Source organism: Agrilus planipennis, unplaced genomic scaffold (assembly GCF_000699045.2).
Source record: "Agrilus planipennis isolate EAB-ADULT unplaced genomic scaffold, Apla_2.0 scaffold134, whole genome shotgun sequence".
In the NCBI taxonomy this organism is placed as follows: Eukaryota; Metazoa; Arthropoda; class Insecta; order Coleoptera; family Buprestidae; genus Agrilus; species Agrilus planipennis.
In genome coordinates this window covers 203,872-227,174 of record NW_020438860.1, presented here as the reverse complement: position 1 = coordinate 227,174, position 23,303 = coordinate 203,872, and the positions used below count along the sequence as shown (strand labels likewise).

General features: G+C 33.8%; 5 protein-coding genes across 8 annotated transcripts; 4 read left to right on the top strand and 1 right to left on the bottom strand.

The window, feature by feature from the left end:
- The first annotated feature begins 6,789 nt into the window (after positions 1-6,789).
- On the top strand, positions 6,790-8,284 carry LOC108739076 (lipase member I-like). The gene is made up of 4 exons (XM_018472779.2): positions 6,790-6,916; positions 7,130-7,407; positions 7,512-7,878; positions 7,935-8,284. Exons 1-4 carry the CDS (start codon positions 6,871-6,873, stop codon positions 8,150-8,152), a joined length of 909 nt encoding a protein of 302 aa, XP_018328281.1. The 5' UTR covers positions 6,790-6,870; the 3' UTR covers positions 8,153-8,284.
- Positions 8,285-8,470: 186 nt separating this feature from the next.
- Positions 8,471-12,445, top strand: LOC108739015 (pancreatic lipase-related protein 2). 3 transcript variants are annotated; one of them, XM_018472680.1, is made up of 5 exons: positions 8,471-8,666; positions 8,730-8,938; positions 9,580-9,843; positions 11,842-12,021; positions 12,165-12,445. In XM_018472680.1, exons 2-5 carry the CDS (start codon positions 8,830-8,832, stop codon positions 12,380-12,382), a joined length of 771 nt encoding a protein of 256 aa, XP_018328182.1. In that variant the 5' UTR covers positions 8,471-8,666; positions 8,730-8,829; the 3' UTR covers positions 12,383-12,445. The 3 variants fall into 3 exon arrangements, with proteins under 3 accessions (XP_018328182.1, XP_018328180.1, XP_018328181.1); XM_018472678.1 differs by having other exon boundaries at positions 8,738-8,938; positions 12,165-12,406; XM_018472679.1 differs by having other exon boundaries at positions 8,474-8,666; positions 8,738-8,938; positions 11,845-12,021; positions 12,165-12,406.
- A 4,715-nt stretch (positions 12,446-17,160) lies between these two features.
- Positions 17,161-18,616, bottom strand: LOC108739070 (soma ferritin). Its single transcript, XM_018472773.2, has 2 exons — positions 18,319-18,616; positions 17,161-17,887 (listed from the first exon to the last, which is right to left on the bottom strand). Exons 1-2 carry the CDS (start codon positions 18,431-18,433, stop codon positions 17,316-17,318), a joined length of 687 nt encoding a protein of 228 aa, XP_018328275.1. The 5' UTR covers positions 18,434-18,616; the 3' UTR covers positions 17,161-17,315.
- Positions 18,617-18,661: 45 nt separating this feature from the next.
- On the top strand, positions 18,662-20,864 carry LOC108739071 (ferritin subunit). The gene is made up of 4 exons (XM_018472774.2): positions 18,662-18,944; positions 19,935-20,212; positions 20,288-20,437; positions 20,497-20,864. Exons 1-4 carry the CDS (start codon positions 18,875-18,877, stop codon positions 20,641-20,643), a joined length of 645 nt encoding a protein of 214 aa, XP_018328276.1. The 5' UTR covers positions 18,662-18,874; the 3' UTR covers positions 20,644-20,864.
- Positions 20,865-21,139: 275 nt separating this feature from the next.
- LOC108739069 (ribosome biogenesis protein NOP53) lies at positions 21,140-23,274 on the top strand. Of its 2 annotated transcripts, XM_018472772.2 has the most exons (6): positions 21,140-21,357; positions 21,417-21,575; positions 21,636-21,814; positions 21,887-22,182; positions 22,270-22,891; positions 23,114-23,274. In XM_018472772.2, the coding sequence occupies exons 1-5, from the start codon at positions 21,239-21,241 to the stop codon at positions 22,888-22,890; spliced, it is 1,374 nt and encodes a 457-aa protein (XP_018328274.1). In that variant the 5' UTR covers positions 21,140-21,238; the 3' UTR covers position 22,891; positions 23,114-23,274. The 2 variants fall into 2 exon arrangements, with proteins under 2 accessions (XP_018328274.1, XP_018328273.1); XM_018472771.2 differs by lacking the exon at positions 23,114-23,274 and having other exon boundaries at positions 22,270-23,104.
- Positions 23,275-23,303: the final 29 nt, after the last annotated feature.

Genomic DNA, 23,303 nt, shown 5'->3' with positions numbered 1-23,303 from the left:
TATTCCAATAGTACACCCTATATCTTCAACTCCCTATTTTCCCATAAGTTTTCTGTCCCATATTTTCTTCCCCCGACGCTTTTCGTTCCCCTTCCACTGGCTATTAGTTATTGATATTCGTTTTGAAAATAGCTCTCAACAAACGTGTCCTGTCTTGTTTACAACCGCTTATATAATTTTACCTTTGCGAGTTCTATTGAATAGTCCGATGGTATCGTCTTAACAGGGATATAAATCTCGAAGGATAGCGGCCAGTAGTGCTGGACGAGAAAAGGGGTTACTTACGGGAACGGGGAAATTTATATCGCGTTCTCTAGCTTTCATCAATATGCATGAGATACAACACGATATATATATATACACGTACATATCTCACCCCTGTGATGTAACGTTTGAAAATTTTCGACTGTATTCGGACGAACGGCTTTCCACCGTTACCACCTATCCCAGTCAACATTATTCCCGGATTTACTCCAGACAATGAACAAAGTGTTACTGTTTATTTACTACATGCACAATAATCATGTACAATCGTGTATACGGCGACTATTTTATCCCAAAACTTTCCCTTAATTCGCACTAATCATGTAGATTAATAAATTAAAACAAACGACGAAAGTCTTTTATGGTCCGCAATTGTATGAACAAAAGACTTCCCGAAAAGTTTGCAATTTCTTGATTACCTTTTAAGACAATAAACGGTAGGTTTATTTCGTTTTTTTTTTTTTGGAAACAGTAGCTAAAACAAAACGAAATCTATGTGTGTGTGTGTATGTCCGCCTGTCTTATAGTTTGAGTTTAGTTTAAATCCCTGGCGTCTAAAACTTTTTATAACTCGGCAAGGAAAGAACATGACTTTGTTTTTCGCACCGAGAGAAGTTTTACGATTAGCAGTTTTCATTTGTCCCGTGAGGTCGTCAAGGTTCAATTCTTACCCCCCGGCCGCCACCCCGTAAAATAAATAAATAATTGTTTAACAGTCCTAAACAAACACACCACAACATCTTTACCCCGTTTTAGAATATACACTTCATACGCTCATAAAGATCCACATTCACTAATTATCAAAAAATTTTGATGAAAATTTTGGTGGAGGCGCCGGGACAATTTTAAAGAAATGCTATAATTACGCCCCAATTCGGGTTTTATTGCAGTAGATTGATGACTTTTCATCTTTAAATGATATTTATTCCAAGTAGATGCTGTTAAGGGATGCTAATATACATTTATTTTACATTAATACCACAATTTGTAATATAATAGATAGGCAACCCAACTTACAGCAACACCAATCTAACCGCAAAAAAAAAATAGAAAACGTTTTTTTCTTACGAAAATCCTAAACAAAACACGATATTTTTTTTATTCAGATCAAAATATTTTGTTTTAGTTGAACAATTGACGTGTTCGCGTTTTTCCGTTTCTTTTCATTTTACTAAATGATATTATCTATTCAAAAATGTTCGCGCTTGCATGTTATCGCGGTAAACTGTGAACTTATTGTTTCAATCAAGGTCAAGGGGTTGTATTTCGTGTCTCAAAAAGGGGGTGCGTGCTGTTACACGTACAGTACAATCGAAACAGGTAGGTCCGGCCCAATTAATAGAGCAGATACATCCACCATCATTAGAAATACGAGAATCGTGATTAAAACCAATATAACGCAGTGGGGGAAGATTTCAATCGGAACTATTAATTAGGGGAAGACGTAGTAAATAACCATCGCGAGCAAATGGTTAAACTACTAAGTTAAATATATTATATGAATTTATTGTTATTGGAACCTCAAACCATAGCAGGGGATGTATTTTATACAGTAACCAAATTGTCCTTTATATTTAGGAAAGGGATGACGTTCGGACTTTGATTAGGGTTAGCATTTTATTGCACGGCGTGTTAATTCGTTACCTGAGGCAAACATAAACAACACATTCGGTTATTAAACTGTTGTGTTATTTGATCTGTACTCCGTTAATTGACCCCATAAACGGAGCCTGAAATTTCCCTTTAAAATTAACGGACAATTTATCGCGAAAAGAAAATTAAAAAGTTCAAAGAAAACGTCATTTTTACGTCGAAGAAATATAGCGGACGCCTATCCCCTTTAATTCTGTTCGGGAACAATAATAATATTAAGTGTAGGTTGTTTATAAAGGTGGTGGGATAATTGAGTAAGGTCACGCACATAACCGTTTGCTACTAATGACAGAACGGACGGAGAGAATGTGAAAAAAGGAAAATATTTTTTATAAAATATATGTTAGGTACAATCTAATCGCACAGCATAGTTTTTATATGTACGATATTATACTTTTTCCTTTTTTCTTTTTTAACCCTGAACAATAGCCAGTATTGTATCAGAAAATTATCAACGCATTTAAGAGACTAAAAAAAATATATCCAGTTCATACAAATAATCTCTTGAACTAGATGGACTCTTCCATCTTCCCCGTTAGATATTTGTTTTCGTATTATACTTTAATTATGAGTGCTGTTAGCATAGGGCAATGTAATATTACGTTGTTAGTATCAGCAATTTCTTATGCTGAAGTGTACGATATGTTGCATACCTATTTACAAACAATTCCTTTAAATCAATTTTTGAAACAATTCTTAACACAAATTAAACAAATTGTTCACAAAAATGAATTTCCACCACTCGAAACAATGGTGCTCACAGTTTCGAGCTCACAGTGACCAATAGGGGGGAAGAACTAGTACAATTTAATAGAAATAAGAATAGATTTAGTAGATAATTAGCTAAAACGTTATCATCTGTTGCTTTAAATTGTAATATTAGTAGAAAACAAACTTTTGTATTTGAAATATTGATATTCTGCGAGGTAATTAATAAATACTTCTTGGGGAGTCTTGGGGCTTTTTTCCGAGAGGATTTTTTCCGGGGCTTTTTTCATAGATTAATTCAAACTGGAAACTTATTCTTATCAAAATAAGGCAAACCTTACAGCGTAGATTAGATGCTGTTGTCTGTTTTAGTCGAAGAATTTTTCGAATCGGTTCTGCATGCCATAGAGATTACCGTATCGCATGCCTTCAGGTGTTTCTCCCCAAAAGTATAATATTGGTTTTTCTTCACTCGGGAAAAGCGAAAAGTAATTAATTGTGTTTGGACTCCGGGCCGACAGTTTCCTCTGTATTCCGATCATTGACGTCACGCCGGTTTTCGCAAAGTTTCAGTCGGCTCTCTGTTTGCCCAAACAATTAATCACGCTAATGGAGGTCTTCAAAGCCGAAACGTCGACGACGACAACGGCGCGTTTGTCGTCGTTCGCCGGCGGTCCTGCTGTATCTTTCTTTCAAGCCCGATGCGACCTCCCGTCATTGGCCGCCTGTCGAAACCACAGGGCCTAAAATTACTCCCGCAGTCAAAAAGACTCTCCCCATATGGTCTTCCGCATCTCCCCAAACCGCAGAAGTTACTTCCAATAATTGCAATTAAAAATACGTAATCGCACTTAATTGTAGTCCAAAGCAATTGAGAAATAATGGTCCTAAGCCAGGGCATGCATTCCAGAGGAAGTAGTAGGTAAATGACTTTTGAAAGTCAGATAAGTTACGATTGAAAATGCAATAGAGACAATAAAACGGAAAGAATAGCGAGAGGTCGATTCAAGATTACAAAACACCTTCTGATAGGTTTCAGAGACATATTGCAATTAGAAATAAGGGTGAAAGAAATCTAAAAATGTGTTCAGACCTATAATTCTCTGATAATATTGACGAAGATATCAATTAAATCTTATCAAAGTATGTATGGCGAATCTTAAGTCCTTATGGTTTAAAAAAAAACAAAAAAAATCCTTCCTGGGACTGCGTATCTCATAAGATTTTCTGTCAGTTGTGTACGATTTTGTTATTTAGAATGTCGATTATTTTTTGTTTTGTACACTGTGGATTTTTCGCCGTTTGTTCGTTCGTTCGTTCTTTCGTTTGTTTTTTTTTTGTGGTGAAAGCGTTTTCTTAATGGCGTGGTGCTTTATGGCTTTGATATATTATGTCAATAAAACGGTCTCGCGGGGTTGAGTCCAGAATAATGTATCAACATTAACTTTGGACTGACAGACACATACGATTTCACGCCGATTGATTTTAGCGGCAGATTGTATTAGAGAAATGACGCCGGGGCGACTGGTGACCAAAGGGTCCATTTGTCCGCGTCCGGGAAAAATTGGGACAAGAATAAACGCCACCGGATAATTGTAAGAAAACATTTTCCATTCCTTTTTGATTCATTCTTCAGTTCAATCGGTCGAATTCGAGATCTATTGAATCGGAAGTGGAAAAAAGCGAAAAACATTTTTTCTTTTCTTCTTAAAAATATCGCCACGGGCACTAATGGACGTTTTTGTCGTAAATTCACTAGCAACCACTCCAAAGTTTTAAGAAAAGGGAAGGTCCACGGCCCACAAGGTGTTTTTGATTCCAATTCTTATAAAAAATTACCTACAGGTGTATTTTAATTGAGAATTATCATTTTGAATTAAAACTAGTATTAGATATTGTATCATATTTGGTTTTTATACCTGGTGGAGGCGCCGGGACAATTTAAAACAAATGCTATAATTACGCTCCAATTTACATTTTATTGCAGTAGGTTGATGACTTTTCATCTTTAAACTATATTTATGTCAAGTAGATGCTGTTAGGGGATGCTAATTTACATTTATTTTACATTAATACCACAATTTGTAATATAATAGATAGGCAACCCAACTTACAGCAACACCAATCTAGCTGCAAAAAAAAAATAGAAAACGTTTTTTCTTACGAAAATCCTAAACAAAACACGATATTTTTTTTATTCAGATCAAAATATTTTGTTTTAGTTGAACAATTGACGTGTTCGCGTTTTTCCGTTTCTTTTCATTTTACTAAATGATATTATCTATTCAAAAATGTTCNTATCCAAATCGAAACCGTTTTCAAGTAGCATAGAACATGTCCAAAGGAAAATCTGACAAACGATTTTTTTTGTTTTTTTTTATCAAGTTAAACTTGTCGGACTTTTTAATACTGTTTTCGCGGCGGCGCTTTTCGCAGAAACAGGAACGTGTTCATCTTCCCGAATTTCATTTTACACTGGAATGCTGCAGGGACACCGAGTAAACTAAATTCAAAACCCGATCTTGCGCCCTAACTCCTTCCCTTTACCGAAACAATAGAACTCCCCTGATGTAACAAATAACAAAAGTTTTTTGTTTTCTTTTTTCGTCATTGTTATTAAACAAATGAATAAAATTATAGTAAGTCAAAGTCTCCCTGTAGTTTATTCACAATTAATTATGTGCATGAATAAAATACGTAAGGAATATTCGATACAAAGCCAACAAAGTATGATAAACAAAATATAATTGTTATTTATGACCAAAATAAACTTTTAAAGCCAAACAAGCACTTTTGTATCTATTATTCAATAATTACTGCCCGCAGATATATGTTTTTCATTGTCTTATAGACAATAATTAACTTTGCTTTCTAAAAATAATTGTTTTATTTGTTTCATACTGACATTTAGTTGCTAAATACGAGAATTTACTTGATTTGTATTGTAAACTATCGTATTAATACGGAAAATAAAAAGTTCATAAAGATATACAAATACGTTCGGCAATTATTAAAAAATTTTGCTGAAAATTTTGGTGGAGGCAAATGCTATAATTGCGCTGTAATTCAGGTTTTATTGAAGTAGATTGATGACTTTTCATCTTTAAATGATATTTGTTCCAAATAGGTGCTGTTAAGGGATGCTAATTTATATTTATTTTACGTTTATACCACAATTTGTAATATAATACATAGGCAACCCAACTTACAGTAACACCGATCTAACTGCAAAAAAAAATAAAAAACATTTTTTCCCACGAGCATTCCTAAACAAAAACACCACAATATTTTTACCCCGTTTTAGAATACACACTTATTATTATCATCAAAATATTTTGTTTTAGTTGAACTATTGCTCGTAAAATAACGTGATCGCATTCTTCCGGTTCTTTTTTTTTATTTTACTAAATGATATTATACGAATAATCACTTGATTAGTATTGTAAACTATCGTATTAATACGGAAAATAAAAAGTTCATAAAGATATACAAATACGTTCGGCAATTATTAAAAAATTTTGCTGAAAATTTTGGTGGAGGCAAATGCTATAATTGCGCTGTAATTCAGGTTTTATTGAAGTAGATTGATGACTTTTCATCTTTAAATGATATTTATTCCAAGTAGATGCTGTTAAGGGATGCTAATATACATTTATTTTACATTAATACCACAATTTGTAATATAACACATAGGCAACCCAACTTACAGCAACACCAATAGTATTGCAAAAAAAAATGAAAAACGTTTTTTATTCACGAATGTAAGATTTTTACGTGATACTAAATACTGTTTTCGATTGAACCACAAAATTTTAGGTAGAAATAATTAATCAATTAGTAATACTCTTAATATTTGTTACAAATTTTTTGTTTGAGATTCAATATTAAAGCTAATTACTAACTTTGAATTGTTTTTAACAAAAGTTATGATTTTTTATCAAGTAATTCTTTTATTTCTTCAATGTATTTTATTCTTATCTCAGAAAAAAAAAGAAATTACAGATCTATTTGGAATATCCCACATTTCGATCTTTGTTTTTTGAAGAAACACTAATTTGTTAAATCGAAGTATAAAAATTGAAAAACTTACAAATCATCCAATATTCAAATACTGAATGCACCATATTATTATTACTGATAGAATTTTATCATCTTCAAGCTAGATAACCGCAATCCGTATCGCTTATTTACATGTTTATGGACAAACATTTGCATGTACAGTTATTTACTAAATGTTAATCAATTATGGAAACCATAGTCAAAATTATAGTGGTATCACCAATATTTATTGGTAGGTAAGGTAGTAAAAAATAATATTTACTTACTTATAACGATTTAGCATAATACAGGAACACAATTTTGCGCTGATACTTACACAATAATCGTTAACCATATTGTTCTAATAACGAAATTGTTTTATTGGTCAAGGTCCACTAAATGCAAACAAACGAATTGTTTATCTCTTCGCTTTTGTTTCTGTGTTTTATGTTTTTGTTTCTGATAGCGACTTGTTGTTCATTGTCCATCGAAACAAACGAAAATGTGCTGATCACTCTATATACCAAAAATTCAAATCCAAAACAAATGAATGACAAAAACATATACACGGTGGATACTTCAAAACACACAATTTTTATAATACCAGGATGGAGGAGTTACACTAACGAAACCTGGCTGATGAACCTCACCCGAAATTACTTTGAAAAGGGCGATTTTAACGTTTTTATAGTCGATTGGACCAATTACAGTTTCAGCTATAATTATCTTAAATCGTACAACAAGGTAAAGGTCCTTTTCAATCTGAACCTTAATAAAGTTTAATTCGCTTTGCTTTTTAATTCCAATACAATTTTTTTAATTTTAAATTGATAATTGGTGTAATTCAGGTGGGAGATGTAGGTAAAGTGGTTGCAAATAGTATACTGATGATGACAGGGTCTTCCGAAACGTTTCTTAACAACGTGCATTTGATAGGGCACTCGTTAGGGGCTCATGTGTGCGGTTTTGTGGGGCAAGAGGTATACAAGGTGGCTTTTTATAAGCTGGCACGTATCACTGGCTTGGACCCGGCCAAACCGGGCTATGAAACCCCAATGAAAATTGGATTTAGATACAGATTAACAGAGTATAGCGCCCAATTCGTTGATGTAATTCACACAAACGGGGGTGTGTTAGGCTTTGCTGGGTCCATGGGCACTGCTGATTTTTATCCTAACGGGGGTGGACCCACACAACCGGGATGCGCTGTTATGGGTAAGGAAATGTTACATAGTTATCTAAATAATCTCATTATTTTTGGGTAAATTTAGACGAAGTATGCAGTCATCGGATGGCCTACTATTTTTTCATGGAATCAATATTATCGAACAATTTTGTAGCGAAAAAATGCGCGTCATGGGATCTATTTAGTCAAGGAAAATGTAACAAAAGTCAGAAGGCTGTAATGGGTGAAAGTGTGTCTTTAACAACTAGGGGAAAATTCTTTTTGAAGACCAACCCACAACCACCCTTTGCAATAATAATTTAATATCTACATATAATAAAAAGTGTATAGGGTTGGATAAAAATTAAAACTGTTATCAGTACCACTAAGAGTAAATAATATCGCAACTTATAGTTTCCATTTCTTACGCTGATGTAAATAAATCAATATATACGGGGTTGTAATTTTTTTATTTAATATAAAGTCTAACGGACGTTTCGGCTTCTGTTACAAAATTTTATCAATAATTGAACTATCCCTACCCTTTTCAGTATATAATTATGTCCAAATGAATTTGTTTAAACGAACAAAAAATATTACATTTTCAATTTTTTTTTTGCATAAACTTGCTAGAAATCACCTCATACTTGACGTACGTAGAATTTCGTTGTTCGACAAAAACTACCATGTTACGATAAGAACATGATATTATTCATTTGAAAGTCAATTTTCCGCTGTCTTCGACAAGTCAGTGTAAAAAATTTTCTTTCGTTTGCACAAAATAAAATGGAATTGTTATTGAAAATATCAATAATAGCAGTGCCGCTGTTTTCAATCGGTATGTCAACTACTTGTACACCATTTCATTTAACAACAAAAAAATATATATTTTATCTGAAAGTGTTTCAGTACGCGGTTATTCTTTAAGTAACACCAGCAACGTACACTTTTTCCTGTACACCAAAACGAACGAAGACAGAATTTTATTAACCGACTCCAACATGAATTTGTTTGATCCAACAAAATGCACCAAAGTCATTATTCACGGGTTCAATGTCAATTCGAGTTCGCCCTGGATAATCAATATGGCAAGAAGGTTTGCCCAAAAAGGTAACGTCAACATTACCATCAAAAGTTTAATCAACAAACAACATTTGTTGTTAATAATTATTTTTACTCAAGATTTTAGCCAGACTGTGTAATCAGGTTGAAATATTTATCTTTAAATTATAATTTTTTCCATGTAGATGCAGTAAGGGATGCTAATTTATACTTTCTTATATAAAAAGTAATTAAAATACAAGTCCTCGGTAAAGGTCTAGATGATGGGTGGGATCGAAAGAGGAGGTCTCCCCTACCACTGTACCATAAAAAGTTCGTGGCGGTCTCACCCCCGTAAAAAGTTATGGGTTTTAGCTTTGAATAGTGTTTAATAATGACTATATAAATATTTACATGTATAAAAAATTGGCGACTTTGAACCCCCATAACCTTTTATGGGGGGTGAGACCGCCACGAACTTTTTATGGTACAGTGGTGGGGGAGACCTCCTCTTTCGATCCCCCCACCTCCACCCCCGAAGGTGTTGGGGGCCATCATCTAGACCTTTACCAAAAGTTCTTCCATGCCCCAAAATGACCAAAAATCCCAAATTTTCCAAAACAAGCCCAGACGTAACCCATAGCTACAGTCCTAGTTTTACTGCTTTCTGTATCTTCCTTGTTTTTTAACGTATATTTTCGTACTTCTAGACAATTGCAACTCAATTGCAGTCGATTGGGGTAGATATAGCGAAACCCTTTACATAAAAGCTGCTTTCAATTCAAAATTGGTTGCCCAAATAACTGCAGAAGGGCTGCTAACGCTATTATCCCAAAACAAAACGAACAATAATATTACGGCTGATGTAAAAAATGTGCATATAATTGGGCATTCGGTGGGGGCCCATCTGGCAGGCCTGACAGGTCATAAAATGGCAACGAAATTGTCGGGCACCAAAGTGAAACGCATAAGTGGTAACAAAAAAAATAATAATAACAGATTATATGTAGATTAGGGTGCTTCAAACAAAATATTTATTTTTTTTTCTAACTCACCCCCTCAAATGTTTCTATTTGATGTAAAAAAAATCCTCGTCAANTGGAAATCATCACCTACACTACATCATTCATCGCTCCTGAGAATAGATGTATAAATAACGTCAATAAATTTTTTACTTCAATAAGAATTTGAAATTTGAAATTAGGTAATAATTGTAAAATTGTAAGTCCAGTCCTATTGTTTCTTAAAGATATAATCAATTACACATAAAAGGTTAGTTAGTAAGTATGAATAATTTAAACACTCACCGTTGTGGCAGCAATCAGTCAACATCGTCTCAGCACAGGAATTCCAACAAATCTGCATCTCCATACAGTGAAGGACGCAGAAAAATAGCTGCAACAAAATTAAATATTTAATATAAATTTTCCAAACATACTGTTTTTAATTGTTTTTTTGATCAATTTTTGTTTTCGGATGGGTGCGAGACATTTAGAACAATTAGCTTAACTTCCCATGCGTCAAAAACCTTAACTGTACAGAGGAGGATGGAAAAAAGGGCGGAAGAACTATTAGGGGAAGATCAAATTGGGTTTAGAAAAAATAGAGGAACGCGGGAGGCCATTCTAGCTTTACGGGTAGCAATAGAGAAAACGATAGAAAAAGGAAAGAGTGCGTACCTAGGATTTGTAGATTTAGAGAAAGCTTTTGACAATGTTAAATGGGACAAGATACTTAAAAATGTAGGGATGAATTACAAAGATAGAAGAGTGATACTTAGTTTGTATAAAGAGCAACAGGCAGTTATAGAGCTGGGGATGCAACATAGAGAAGTAAATATTAGGAAAGGAGTCAGGCAGGGATGCACACTGTTACCGCTACTTTTTAATCTGTACACGAAGACGCCATCAACATCATTAAAGACAGTACAACTGTAGGGATAGATGTGCAAGGGCAAAAGATTAGTATGCTTAGATTTGCAGATGATATAGCAGTATTAGCATCTAGCAAGGAGGACCTAGAGATAGCTTTAAATAAAATGGAAGCGGTACTGACAGATCAGTACTGTATGAAAATAAATAAAAGTAAAACTAAAATACTGATATGCAAGGGAAGAAAAAGTAGGGAAAGAGCGAATATAAAGATAGGAGACGAAAAATTAGAAGAAGTGGCTGATTTTAGATACCTAGGAAGTCAGATAAGTGAGGATGGAAGGAGTAGTAGGGATATAAAGCAGAGGATAGCGCAGGGTCGTGTCGCCTTTAATAAAAAGAAGTCACTTCTATGCTCGCGAACGGTTAATTTAGAAATTCGAAAAAGGTTGTTAAAGGTGTATGTTTGGAGCACGGCGTTGTACGGGTGCGAAACATGGACAGTGGGAGCGGCGGAAAAGAAAAGGTTAGAAGCGTTCGAAATGTGGTGTTATAGGCGGATGATGAGGATATCGTGGGTAGAAAAGGTTAGAAATGAAGAGGTATTGGAAAGAATAGGAGAACAGAGGACTCTATGGAAGTCAATAAAAAATAGGCGAGATAGGTTGGTAGGACACCTTCTCAGGCATGAAGGTTTAGTCAAAGACATATTAGAGGCAGAAAAAGGAGTTAGCAGGGGTGGAGGTAGATCTAGATTAGATTACTGTTCGCAAATAGTTAAGGATGTGGGCTGTTCTAGTTTTAGGGAAATGCGAAGTTTACCTCAGGATAGGAAAGAGTGGAGGTACGTGTCCAACCAGTCTTAGGACTGATGACCTTATGATGATGATGAATTAACCGGAGAAACTAAAATAAAAATAGCAACCCCTTAGATTTGAGCTATAGGGCTCATGTTTGGCGAGGATTTTTTTTTTAATCAAATAGAAACATTTGAGGGAGTAAGAGTTAGAAAAAAATATTAAAAATTTTGTTTGAAGCACCCTATTGTAGATACTTATAGGTAGATGTAAAAAACATTTTTGTTTGGTGTCGTAATTGTTGAAGGTTTGGATCCAGCCGGTCCTTATTTCGACGCAATTTTTACCACCAGATCGCGACGCATTCAAAAACATGACGCCGATTTTGTCGATATAATACACACGGATGCATTTTACGGCTACAATTCGGACCTCGGACACGTTGACTTCTACCCCAACGGTGGTCGCCTTCAACCCCAATGTGGTACGTTCTAAACACAGTGCGACTCGGTTATAACAACATCGGTTATAACGACAACTCTGTTGCAATGTCAGATTTTGTTGGGTCGAAATTTTATTATTTGATTAGTTACGTTTTGTACTGTTGTTGTTCGAGATTTATTTTAGAAAAGGGTGATAAGAATTTGTGCAGTCACTCGATGTCCCACGAATATTTCTACAAGTCCATAGAAGCTCCCGATTACTTCGTCGGGACGCAGTGTATGCAATGGGACCTATATTTGATGGGCAGTTGTAAAAACAAACGTAAAGCACCCATGGGAATTGCCACGCCACCGGACACAAGGAAACGGTTTTATTTAAGAACCAAATACAAAGAAACTTAATTATTATATTACGACATCAGAAAATGTATTTTTCTCTAAGTCTAACACGTTAATAACAGTTGACCATTTGGTTTTTGTTTGTTTTTTTTTTTTTTAATTAGTTCTACTTTTTTCTTTAACCGCATTCATCATGGTGAATACTGAAAAAGAAGTCTTCAGGAACTGAAAAAAGGATTAATTATTTATTAATTAAGTTAATCTGCCACCCCCACTGTTCTTCCTCCCTCTTTCCGGTTAAAATCTAGTCATGAAACACCTACCGCTAAGAACGTTGTTAAATCCATTCGGTACACCCCCGCAGCCCTAAGAGGTTTCATTTCTTGAGCCCGCATCATTAAGGTGAACACATTTTTTGAATTCTTGGCGTTACCATGAAGCTCCCAGCCACTCCCGTAAACACCCAGCGCCAATTCTGTGGTCTAAATATAATAAAGAACACATTCTAGAATTTGTTACAACTACTACATAAATCGCAAATAGAACCCTCGAAAAGTGGAATAATAATTAATTATTTGTTTATAATAATCGATGAGTTTTTGCTCGATGGGCCCACCTGCTCTTCCAAGAACTGGGCAGCAAAAAAATAAATGCCGATTTCTATTAGAATGTTATTTATGTAAACAAGACTGTTCACAAATCTGCCCATATCCATTAAAAATCTACAAGAACGAACGACGTATTTCTTAAAAGTATCCATTGCGGATTGAAAAATGGACTTACGAATCCGATAGGACGTACATCTCAAAACACAGTATCAACAAACTGGTTGACAACTGCGAAAATAACAGCAAGGAGTAGATACGATTCAACTTTGAAAATATTCTAAAAAGATAAAAATGTTTAGAATGGACTTAAGGGAACTTGTGATAGATAATTGAAAACTGTTCCCAAATATTAATGTAATTCATCATCATAAATAATAAGGTCGTCAGTCCTAAGACTGATTGGACACGCACCTCCACTCTTTCCTATCCTGAGATAAAACTAGAACAACCCACATCCTTAACTATTTGCAAACAGTAATCTAATCTAGGTCTACCTCTACCCCTTTCAACTCCTATCTCTGCTTCTAATAAACCTCTTAATAGACCTTCATGCCTGACAAGGTGTCCTACCAATCTATCTCGCCTATTTTTTATTATCTAGAGTCCTCTGTTCTCCTATTCTTTCTACTATCTCTTCATTTCTAACCTTCTCTATCGACGGTATCCTCATAATTCGCCTGTAACACCACATTTCGAACGCTTCCCGCCGCACCCACCGTCCATGTTTCGCACCCGTACAGCGCCATACTCCAAACATACATCTTTAACAATCTTTTTCGAATTTCTAAATTAACTATTCGCGAGCATTAGTGACTTGTTTTTATTGAATTTTTCGTCTCCTACCTTAATATTTATTCTTTCCCTACTCTATCTTCCCTTGCATACCGGAATTTTTGTTTTATTTTTATTCCTTTGTATTTAAGACTATCTCTAACTTATCCTTAGTAGATCCTATTGTTGCTAGGGTTAATGTAATTAGAAATAGAAAAATAACTGAAGGATCTAGAAATTTTGCGTACATTGGAAGAGCGTGCGGCATGATTGGCCGCACTGCTCACGCATATGTGACTATATATAATAAAACTCGCTATATCATAACAACATTCGCAGTGTTAATTAGTTTGAAGCGATAGTCTTGACTGATAATTTCAAGGAAATTGAAAACGATCTAAAAAAGTCCTGAAATTGATCGCATAGACGTCCTTATCATTAGTATAAAAAAATTAATTACTCAGTCCCTATCAATTTCTGCGAAAAACGTCAAAAAACCATTTACATCAAGTATCTCACTTGAAAATATATAAAACATATGTATAAATAATTTATGTATCTAGGTAACTGTAACTCACTTTAACAACTCGTTATGATACTCTATGTAACAAGTCAGTGTTTTTCCGATCTTTTTTTCATCTCCATTGCAAGTTTTCTCCATCGAACAAAATCCGAAAGCGAGTAGTTTGAATTGAATGCCCAATTGCACGCAGAACACTATGAACAATGAATCAAAGGCAAAAACAGTCAAAACTACGTACGGTGCCGTCAGGTCTTCTATAATCAAAATTGTCTCGTAATAAGAACCATTGGGCATCACCCATCTGCCCACGGTTAATTGGTAATTGTTGCTCAGAAACGATTTAGTCATTGAAAATAAGATGGACGAATAAATAGTCACTCTAAAGATCTTTAACGCGTTCAGCATGCGTTTGTGGCTTTTTTCTAAAACCTTTTCAACTTCTGGTCCAAATTTGTCCATCTTCCAGAGACCCTTTATCTGGTCCATTAGCTCTTTCAAGTCGTCCCTTTTCGAAATCATCATTGCTACTTTAATAATCACCTTTAACAACAAAAATTTCGACTACGAATTAGAATTTGTGCCTCCTGGTAGGTCATTTTTTACCTGAAAATAGAGCATAGCGCCTTCGTAAATGTCCGTAAGATTTTGAACGGTTAAAACGCAGAAAAATATTTGAGACGCGCTAATCAAGAAGGAACTTGTCGCAATTATTAAGCCAAAGGTGTTGACGAGTTTCCCGATTTTCGATCGACGATTTAGGTCCAAATCGAAATGTATCATAAAAAGTTGCGAGAAGTTGAATGCTTCTTCTTGGGGGGACATTTTTGTACCTACTACCTACTACACCAAACCTACGGTTTTTTTAATGCCATCAAATTCGTTCTCCCTTTTTATCCGTAGCCCTTTATTAAAGGGTAATTTTGCAATTATAAAAGTTGCTCTACAAAGTTGCGCAATTATTTGATCCATGAAATTACACATCATCGTCTGATATTATAATATTTTATTTATTTGGGTATGTAGTAATTTACAATTTAGAATTACGTATGTTCTCGAAAAATTCCAATTATATAAAAAACGAAGATGGATTTCCCTCTATCTATCTTCAACTTTTTCTAAATAATCCGTTACTCTTGAAAAAAAACAATCCACTATCAGTGGTGAAATACCGCGGCGTGTGTTATTTTTACAAATAATTTTTTATCTTTTTTTCATTGTACAGTAGTTGGGATTCCATTTTGTTCTAATTATTATCTTTTTGTAAACTTTGACTCCAGTTTTGTTTAACGATAATAAACCAAATATTACACGCATCTAATACTATGTATCGTGTTAACTTTGTATGTCTAAGCCGACGTGACAATCTCCAATTTGTTGATAAATATTGGATCATCTATCGTCATTAACATGTTAACAATTTTTGTCATGCTTTTTTGACTCTAAAATCGATTTGATTGATCTGCATTCAATATTTGATTGATTTTATCGAAATTATTGGTACATTTGTAAAAGATTTGTGTTGCTATGCGATCGAAAATTTTTCCATTAATACCATTTTAAGTGTTGAAGATGATAAGGAAGATAAATAACAACAAAAATTTGATTTAATCAATATTCTCCTACATATTACAAAACCTACGGATAAATTCATTTAAAACCCATGAAAATTTCTGTACTATTAAATTTAATATAAATGAATTCATTTCATCATGTTTCGTTTAAAGTATTATTATAGGTAGTAAAATAATAAAAAAGTCGTATAATTAAATTATAATATCAAAATTAGTCAAGTACAGTTATATTTTAATAGTTTTGNACATTATTATGTAGTATGAGAAACTTTACAAGGAATCCACTATTTATACACATAATAAATTGTACAATACAAAGGCACACCTATTACATTAATTTTTTTTGCAAAATATTCAAATGAAGACAGTTATTCTTCTCTCGAACAAAAGAGAGATTTTTTTTCTTAATTTTCAAGAGACAATAATGATTTAGTAGTACAGGCAAAGAAAGTTGAAAAATTTGATTATAACTATCTACAAAACAAACCAATAACATTTTGCAGACATTGTTTCTAGTACTGTAGCGTAGGAATTATTTTTAAATTTTATGTAGTACTCGCTGAACATTAGAAGAACAAAAAACTAAGAAGTATACAACAATAAATTGCATTTTAAAGTTACAACGAATCCCAAAAAAAGGTTACAACTACGTATATATATCACTTTAATAAACAGTAGTCCACTGATTGGCCTTTATAATATGAAGAAAGTGACAAAGTGAGTTGTATGTGTGTCTTTTCGATCAATTATCAATAAGATCGACTTTAACAAAAAAAAATCCGCTGAAATTAATAATCTATCGAACTCGCGCGCGCCAATTTAAGTGCAACAACGTAAAGAATAAAATAAGAAACTTATTTATAATAATAACAGTATGTGAGCAATAGTAGCGAGAGCTTAAGAACTAATCAATAAAATTAATTAATCAATAAGGAAAGTCAGATGGCATTTCGTAATCCCTTACTTATGCTAACNTGCACGTGTATGTACGTCAAACTTGCCTTTCTCTGTCGTTTTTATACATGCATGAAACCACATCATTAAAACGCAACATTTATAATTATAATTGTCATTAAAAGTAGCCTTTCTTGGCATAATTTTATTATATATAAATAAGTCCGTTATTCTTGTTTCTTATTAAAATCCTAATATCTTGCCATCAAATTTAAATTTAAACAAATTGGCGCCAAAGAAACAATGTGTGATTTGAAATTTTGTTTTTTAAACAATCATGGCGCCTCTTTTCGATTGTTACATATTTGGCGCGTTTTTTTCAATTGTTACAAATTGGCGCCATTTAAGCATCGCGTTGAAAATCCCATAGGCGTAACAGTCAGCTATTAAGTAAGGAGTAAAAAAATCCAGCTATACGTTTTATTGAAATGTTTATTCAATACAAGTACCTACAGTTATGATACAAATTTGATTTGGCGCTATACTTACAGCTAAATCTCTAATAAAATCATACAAATAGAAGAAGACTTAAAGTGTAATAACTATATCTAAAATCACAAAATATGAAGTTACAAAGACTTCTGTAGGTAATTGTCAAACAAGTACAGGGCCAATGAGCTATCTTTGGTCTTCAAAAATGAATAAATATCAGAGGCGTATCCAGATAGTTTTCTGACGTTGCTAGCAAGTTTGTGGACAAACTCCTCCTCAATGTAAGAGGAAATTTCGGGATCGTGAGCTTTTTCAAGACGACGACTGACGGCATCGTGGATAGTGTGAGCTTCCAATGCCAAAGCCTTTTCCATATCTAAAGCTTTTGCTACGCTTTCGAGTTCGTACAATTCGTAGTTTTCTTGCTTTTGTTTGCGTTCGTCCGTCTTCCATCTTCTGAAATTCATTCTTCCTCCTCTCTTGGCTATATGTTTTATGATTTCGATCGATTCCGCCCATTTCTCGTCGGAAAGATCGCGGAACAACTTCTCGAATCCGGGCCTGTTCTTTTGGTAATTAGCGTAATGGGTGGACATCAGGAGATATTCGAAAGAACGCGAGATATGGGTAGTTGCGAACGCTTGTAAATCCCCCACGACTTCGTTTATCGCCCCATACTTAGCGTCACATTCGGGCAATGTGTCTGATGCTGAAACAAATGCAAAAAACAAAGTAATTCTCCATTCAAATGTTTCCCACAAAAACAACAACAGCTTAGTTACAATTGTTTTTATAGTATTCAAATGTTTTGTACTACAACAAATTAACGAGTTGCGCGTATGATACGCCCATGTACATGAGTCGATACAAATATCGTGACGTCACGTCCGCCATTACAGCTCAGCTGTTGCAATAATGTTCATTTTATTCTTTTCTCTATGTTATTAATTGTTGAATGATTGTTGGATCAGCCATAACTGTATGATGATAAGAAATACTGTTATGAGTCAAATCTGCCATTACGGGGCAAAGGACAAAATATGATTGTAATAACGAAAGAATATTGTTTAACAGCTCGTTTTGACCTTAATATTACAATTTCAAAAAATATGAAAGCTCATTCGAAACAATTTTACTTACACAGTTTGCTTGTTGTATGCGAGCAAGCTTGCACGACACTCTTATAGCAATATTCATTCTGTTGTGCTGTTACAACAGCAATAACACCAAAAATAAACAAAAATAACGGCTTCATATTTTTATTTTTATACAAAATTAGACCGAATTTTGATGACGAAATAGGAAAAAACTTTAAGAACCACCGTTATCGTTCACGTTTTCAATTGCAATAGTAATTAATTTATTGTTAAAAGGTATAAACAGATCGCTCTATAATACGTTAAACAGGCTGGTAGGCATGCTCAAAACATATTGCGCATTTATTACACAAAGAAAATGTCTGACAAGGGTATAGAGGGGGAAAAAGATTCCAATAACAGCTTGTGAGTTATATTATCTAAAAGGGGAACAATGTTGTGATTATTGTTTATCAGTTCGGCAGTTGAAAAAGCGTTAGTTGATGGTTTTATTTTGACTTATCTGCATCTGAATTCGTTGCGTATTTTAATTCGGTCATCAGAGACGATTTAAACGTTATTTTATTATACAGGAGACGAAATTAATCATAAACAAAAGTATGAAGGTCGTTGTTTTGGCAGTTGTTTTTGTTAGTGTTATATCAGTGTCGTTCACAGCCGATTTACAATGTAAGTTATTCTATTTACGCGTAAAATTAAGCAAATCGATATTCTCATTACAAACGAAAATGTTCACCAGCGTGAGATGCCCTCAAATAACCCTTAAACCTGTTTATTCTCTTATCGTTAGCAATAACCCTCTAACGCAGTAGGTGCATTGTCTTAAATCATTCATTTGTTTACTTTTAGTGTTTTAAAAAGACAAATGAACCCCAAAAACATCACCTATGTACTCAATTTGCATTAGTTCTTCGCAATTAGCGATAATTTTGCATAATTTCTGTTTTTATCGATGCTTTTTGTTTTGTACCGACAAAATGGCTACCGCAAATTACTAAAACAAAAAAGCCGCCATATTAATATCGGATTATCCTTCATGTAAAGATCGTTTTTAATTGTTAACAGGTCATAAGTAACTTATGTTACATTTAAATCCGTTTTTCGTAACTTATACTATAATAAATAGACGATATGGCAATTGTTTTTTAATTAAAACATTCATAATTATTAAGTAGCTACCTTTAGACTAATGAATATCACGCGTCACACGTAGATCGTGAGTAATTGATTTTTCTTCGTCATTTGCATAATATGTACGTATGTAATTAAAATTTTATTGCCATAAATTCGTATGTTTTAAAGGAAATTAATTTTAGTCTATAGGCAACCCATTTTACACACCAAAACTAAATTGCAATTTAATTTGAATTAAAGAATCAGGCGAATTAAATTAATCAGTAAATATTTACCAATATTGTGCAATGTTATCTATTTTTAACAATACATTACATTGCACGTGTATGTACGTCAAACTTGCCTTTCTCTGTCGTTTTTATACATGCATGAAACCACATCATTAAAACGCAACATTTATAATTATAATTGTCATTAAAAGTAGCCTTTCTTGGCATAATTTTATTATATATAAATAAGTCCGTTATTCTTGTTTCCCTATATGTACAAGGGACGTTTAAAAACAATTTTTTTTATCGCCCACAGGCACACACAAAAAAGTGGACGTCCCAGAGGAATGGCTGTCGATGGTTGATCCCTGCGTGAAAAAAATGCAGGATCAAATCCAGGAAGAAATGAGAGCCGCAATCCAGTATATGGCCATGGGTGCCCACTTTTCCAGGGACGTAATTAACAGGCCCGGCTTTGCCAAGTTCTTTTTCGACGCGGCCAGTGAGGAGAGACAGCACTCAATTAAACTCATCTCGTACTTATTAATGAGGGGCAATCTTACAGAGAACGTCAGCACCCTGCTCCAGAAAAGGGCAAGAAAAAAATAGAATAAAACCGAAAATTCGAGAAGAACGTTTTGTATTTATTATTTTTTTTTTTGAATGCAGATTGAACCAGCTACTGAAGTATGGGATAGTGGTATTAGTGCCCTCAGGGACGCCCTTAGACTAGAGGCTAAAGTTACCAACAAAATCAGGGACGTTATCAAAGTCTGTGAAGATCCTCAGCTAGCCGAAAACAACTTCAACGATTATCATGTTTGTTTTTGACATTTTGTTTGTTTTTTTTGTTTTATTTCAATATTCATTTGTTCTAGCTCGTCGATTATTTAACTGGGGAGTTCTTGGAAGAACAGTACAAAGGGCAACGTGAACTAGCTGGATACATATCTACATTAGATAAAATGGTAGGTGAGCATGGTATTCTTGGAGAATTTTTGTTTGACAAACAACTTCTTGGTTAAAACTTGTATATAATGTGGCTGTTTTTTTTTTAATGTAGTTATTAATAACTTGCAGTTAATTCTAGTGATATAATTAATTCTTTTAAAACTGTGTGATAAAATATTAAAACGTCAATTTAATTTTTCAAATGCATAGTTAGAATTAGATTTAGTAATGTAATTTTTAAAATATTGTAATGATACCATGTTGAACTTTACATACATAAATAAAATAAAATTTTGTGTACATACCTAGCTTGGTACATATTTATCTTCAAGTATATTTGATTATCTCTTAAAGACGTCTATGATTAGATAAAATGAAAAGTTGAGAGGAAGATAAATGTCTAATAAATTACATTTACTCTTTATCGCCTATTGAATTCAATTCAATTCTTTATGTTTCTCATATTTTTTGATAAATATTTTTGAGACGGTTTTTTATACTATAATTTTGAATTATAGTTAGTTTTTGTTTTATAGGTTGGTATTCTACTCAATGGAATTAACACCAGAATTCCTAGTCCATAGAGATTTAACCTCTCTTCAATTCACGTTGACGTTTGAGGTTAACTGCTGTATTAAAAGTAATAATTTGTGATAAATTTTAATTAAAATGACTGTGGAAAAGCGTAAACGTGTCTCGAAAAAACGCAAAATAGCATGGAGAAAACATTCCAAAATAAAAGACGTAGAGGATTTCCTGGAGGAACAAGGATTCGAGGAAAGAATTGGGTAAATTTGTGACACCACTTTCTGTAATTCCTTTAGCATTACATTTCGCATCCTTTTAGTAATATTATCGAGCAAAAGTCCGACAAGGAGCTTTTTCATCTTGATACAAATACAACAGAACCTGCTATTTTGAGCAAAAAAGAAAAGAGGAAGATATTAACAGAGAAACCTCTAAGGAGTTTTTCTGCTTTCCAACAACCAGTTTACCTTAATTTAAAGTAAGATTTTATCAATATATTAACTATTGGCATAATAATGATAACCAATTGCATTTATAGAAGTAACACAAAACGAGATATTATCTCAAAAAGGTTACAAAAGCGGTTAAAAATGAAAGCAAAAGAAACTTTGAAACCTTCAGAAGTGCAGTCATTAAAAGATACAAAAATAGCTATGGAGAAAAAAAAGCAACAAGCAATGGAAGATAAATATAATGCTGATTTATGGATTACAGAAGGTATGTTATTTTTACTATAATTATTATTTTTAATAGACTACAGTTGTATTTATTACGCTGCATATGTCTCAGATTCAAGGGAACCAGAACTTCAATCAGAATGGGTAAGCAACAGTACAAGGCAGAATATTTTACGTGGAGAGAGCAAATTTCGCAAAATACTTCCCAAAATAACTAGGTGGAAGCAAACCATTTTACCTTCAGTTGAACCACCTCACCCAGGGATGTCGTACAACCCTTCCTTTGAAGATCACCAAGCATTACTGAAAGAAATCGCTGATAAAGAACAGAAAATTATCAAAGAAGAACAACATTTAAATCGAGTCACAAACAAAATGTTTAGAAAAATTACTCGTGAACGGAATCAGGTACATCTTTTGTATTAATTGCAATTGGACTGCCGTCTTATGAACATTAATATGAAGTGTAATTATTACTTTTTTGTTTTCTTTTAGGAAAACTGGATAGAGGAGATGTCTCAGGGTTTGCCCCATGCACAAAAAGAGGATAATTCAGACAGCGAAGTGGACACAAGTGGCCCCATTTCTGTAAATCCTCCTGTTGTTAACAAGAAAAAGGATTTGAAACAACGACGGAAACAAAAGGAACAGCAAAAGCTCCGTCATGCCCTCAAACTCGCAAAAATCGAAAGACGAAAAGTAGCTGATATTTACAAACTGAAACAGATCAAAACAAAATTAGTGAAAAATGAAGAGAAACTGGAGACACTCCAACAAAAAAGAACAGTCAAAAAGAAGGAGATGATCCATAAACCCAAACGAGTGGGCCCAAAGAAATATGAAGAGCCTGATTTGGAATTTACAGAAATTAAAGATCTCACGGGGAACCTAAGAACACTTAAAAAAGAAGGCAACCTGCTCATGGACAGGCTGAAGAGCTTACAGAAAAGGAACATTGTAGAACCGACTGCCAGACGTACCAAGAAGAAGGCTAAGGTGAAACAGTTCATTAAACCGGGACACAAAGATGATTGGAAGGTTACTGTGGCCAAAGCAAAATTACAGCCTAGACCCTTGCTCAGGAACAAGAAAATTATCAGTGGGGATAGTTTTTAAGGTAAGAAGTGTTATGTATTAATGCAAAGAAATAAATTCAGGCAAATATAGAGGAAAAATTAATAATTTCTTTGATCCACTCATCAAAATGGACAATATTTAAAGATAAATGAGGACCAAAAATTAGTAGTTTTTGTTTCTTCAAAATTACATATAGCAGAATCAACTTTGTAATATGTATTGTCTTAAATACAAACCTCCCTATCTGTTTGAATTATTTTAGACTTTTCTACCCGCAAATTTCGGTGTTGGGGGGAGGGGGAGAACACCGATGTTTTTCTAAATGCGAGTAAAGATCAAATCGATAGCATTGGATTCCTCAAAAATAAAAAAAGATATCTGTATGGAAAACTTTTATTAGTTTTAATCGAATATTATCAGTTATATATATATATATATTATTTATATATATA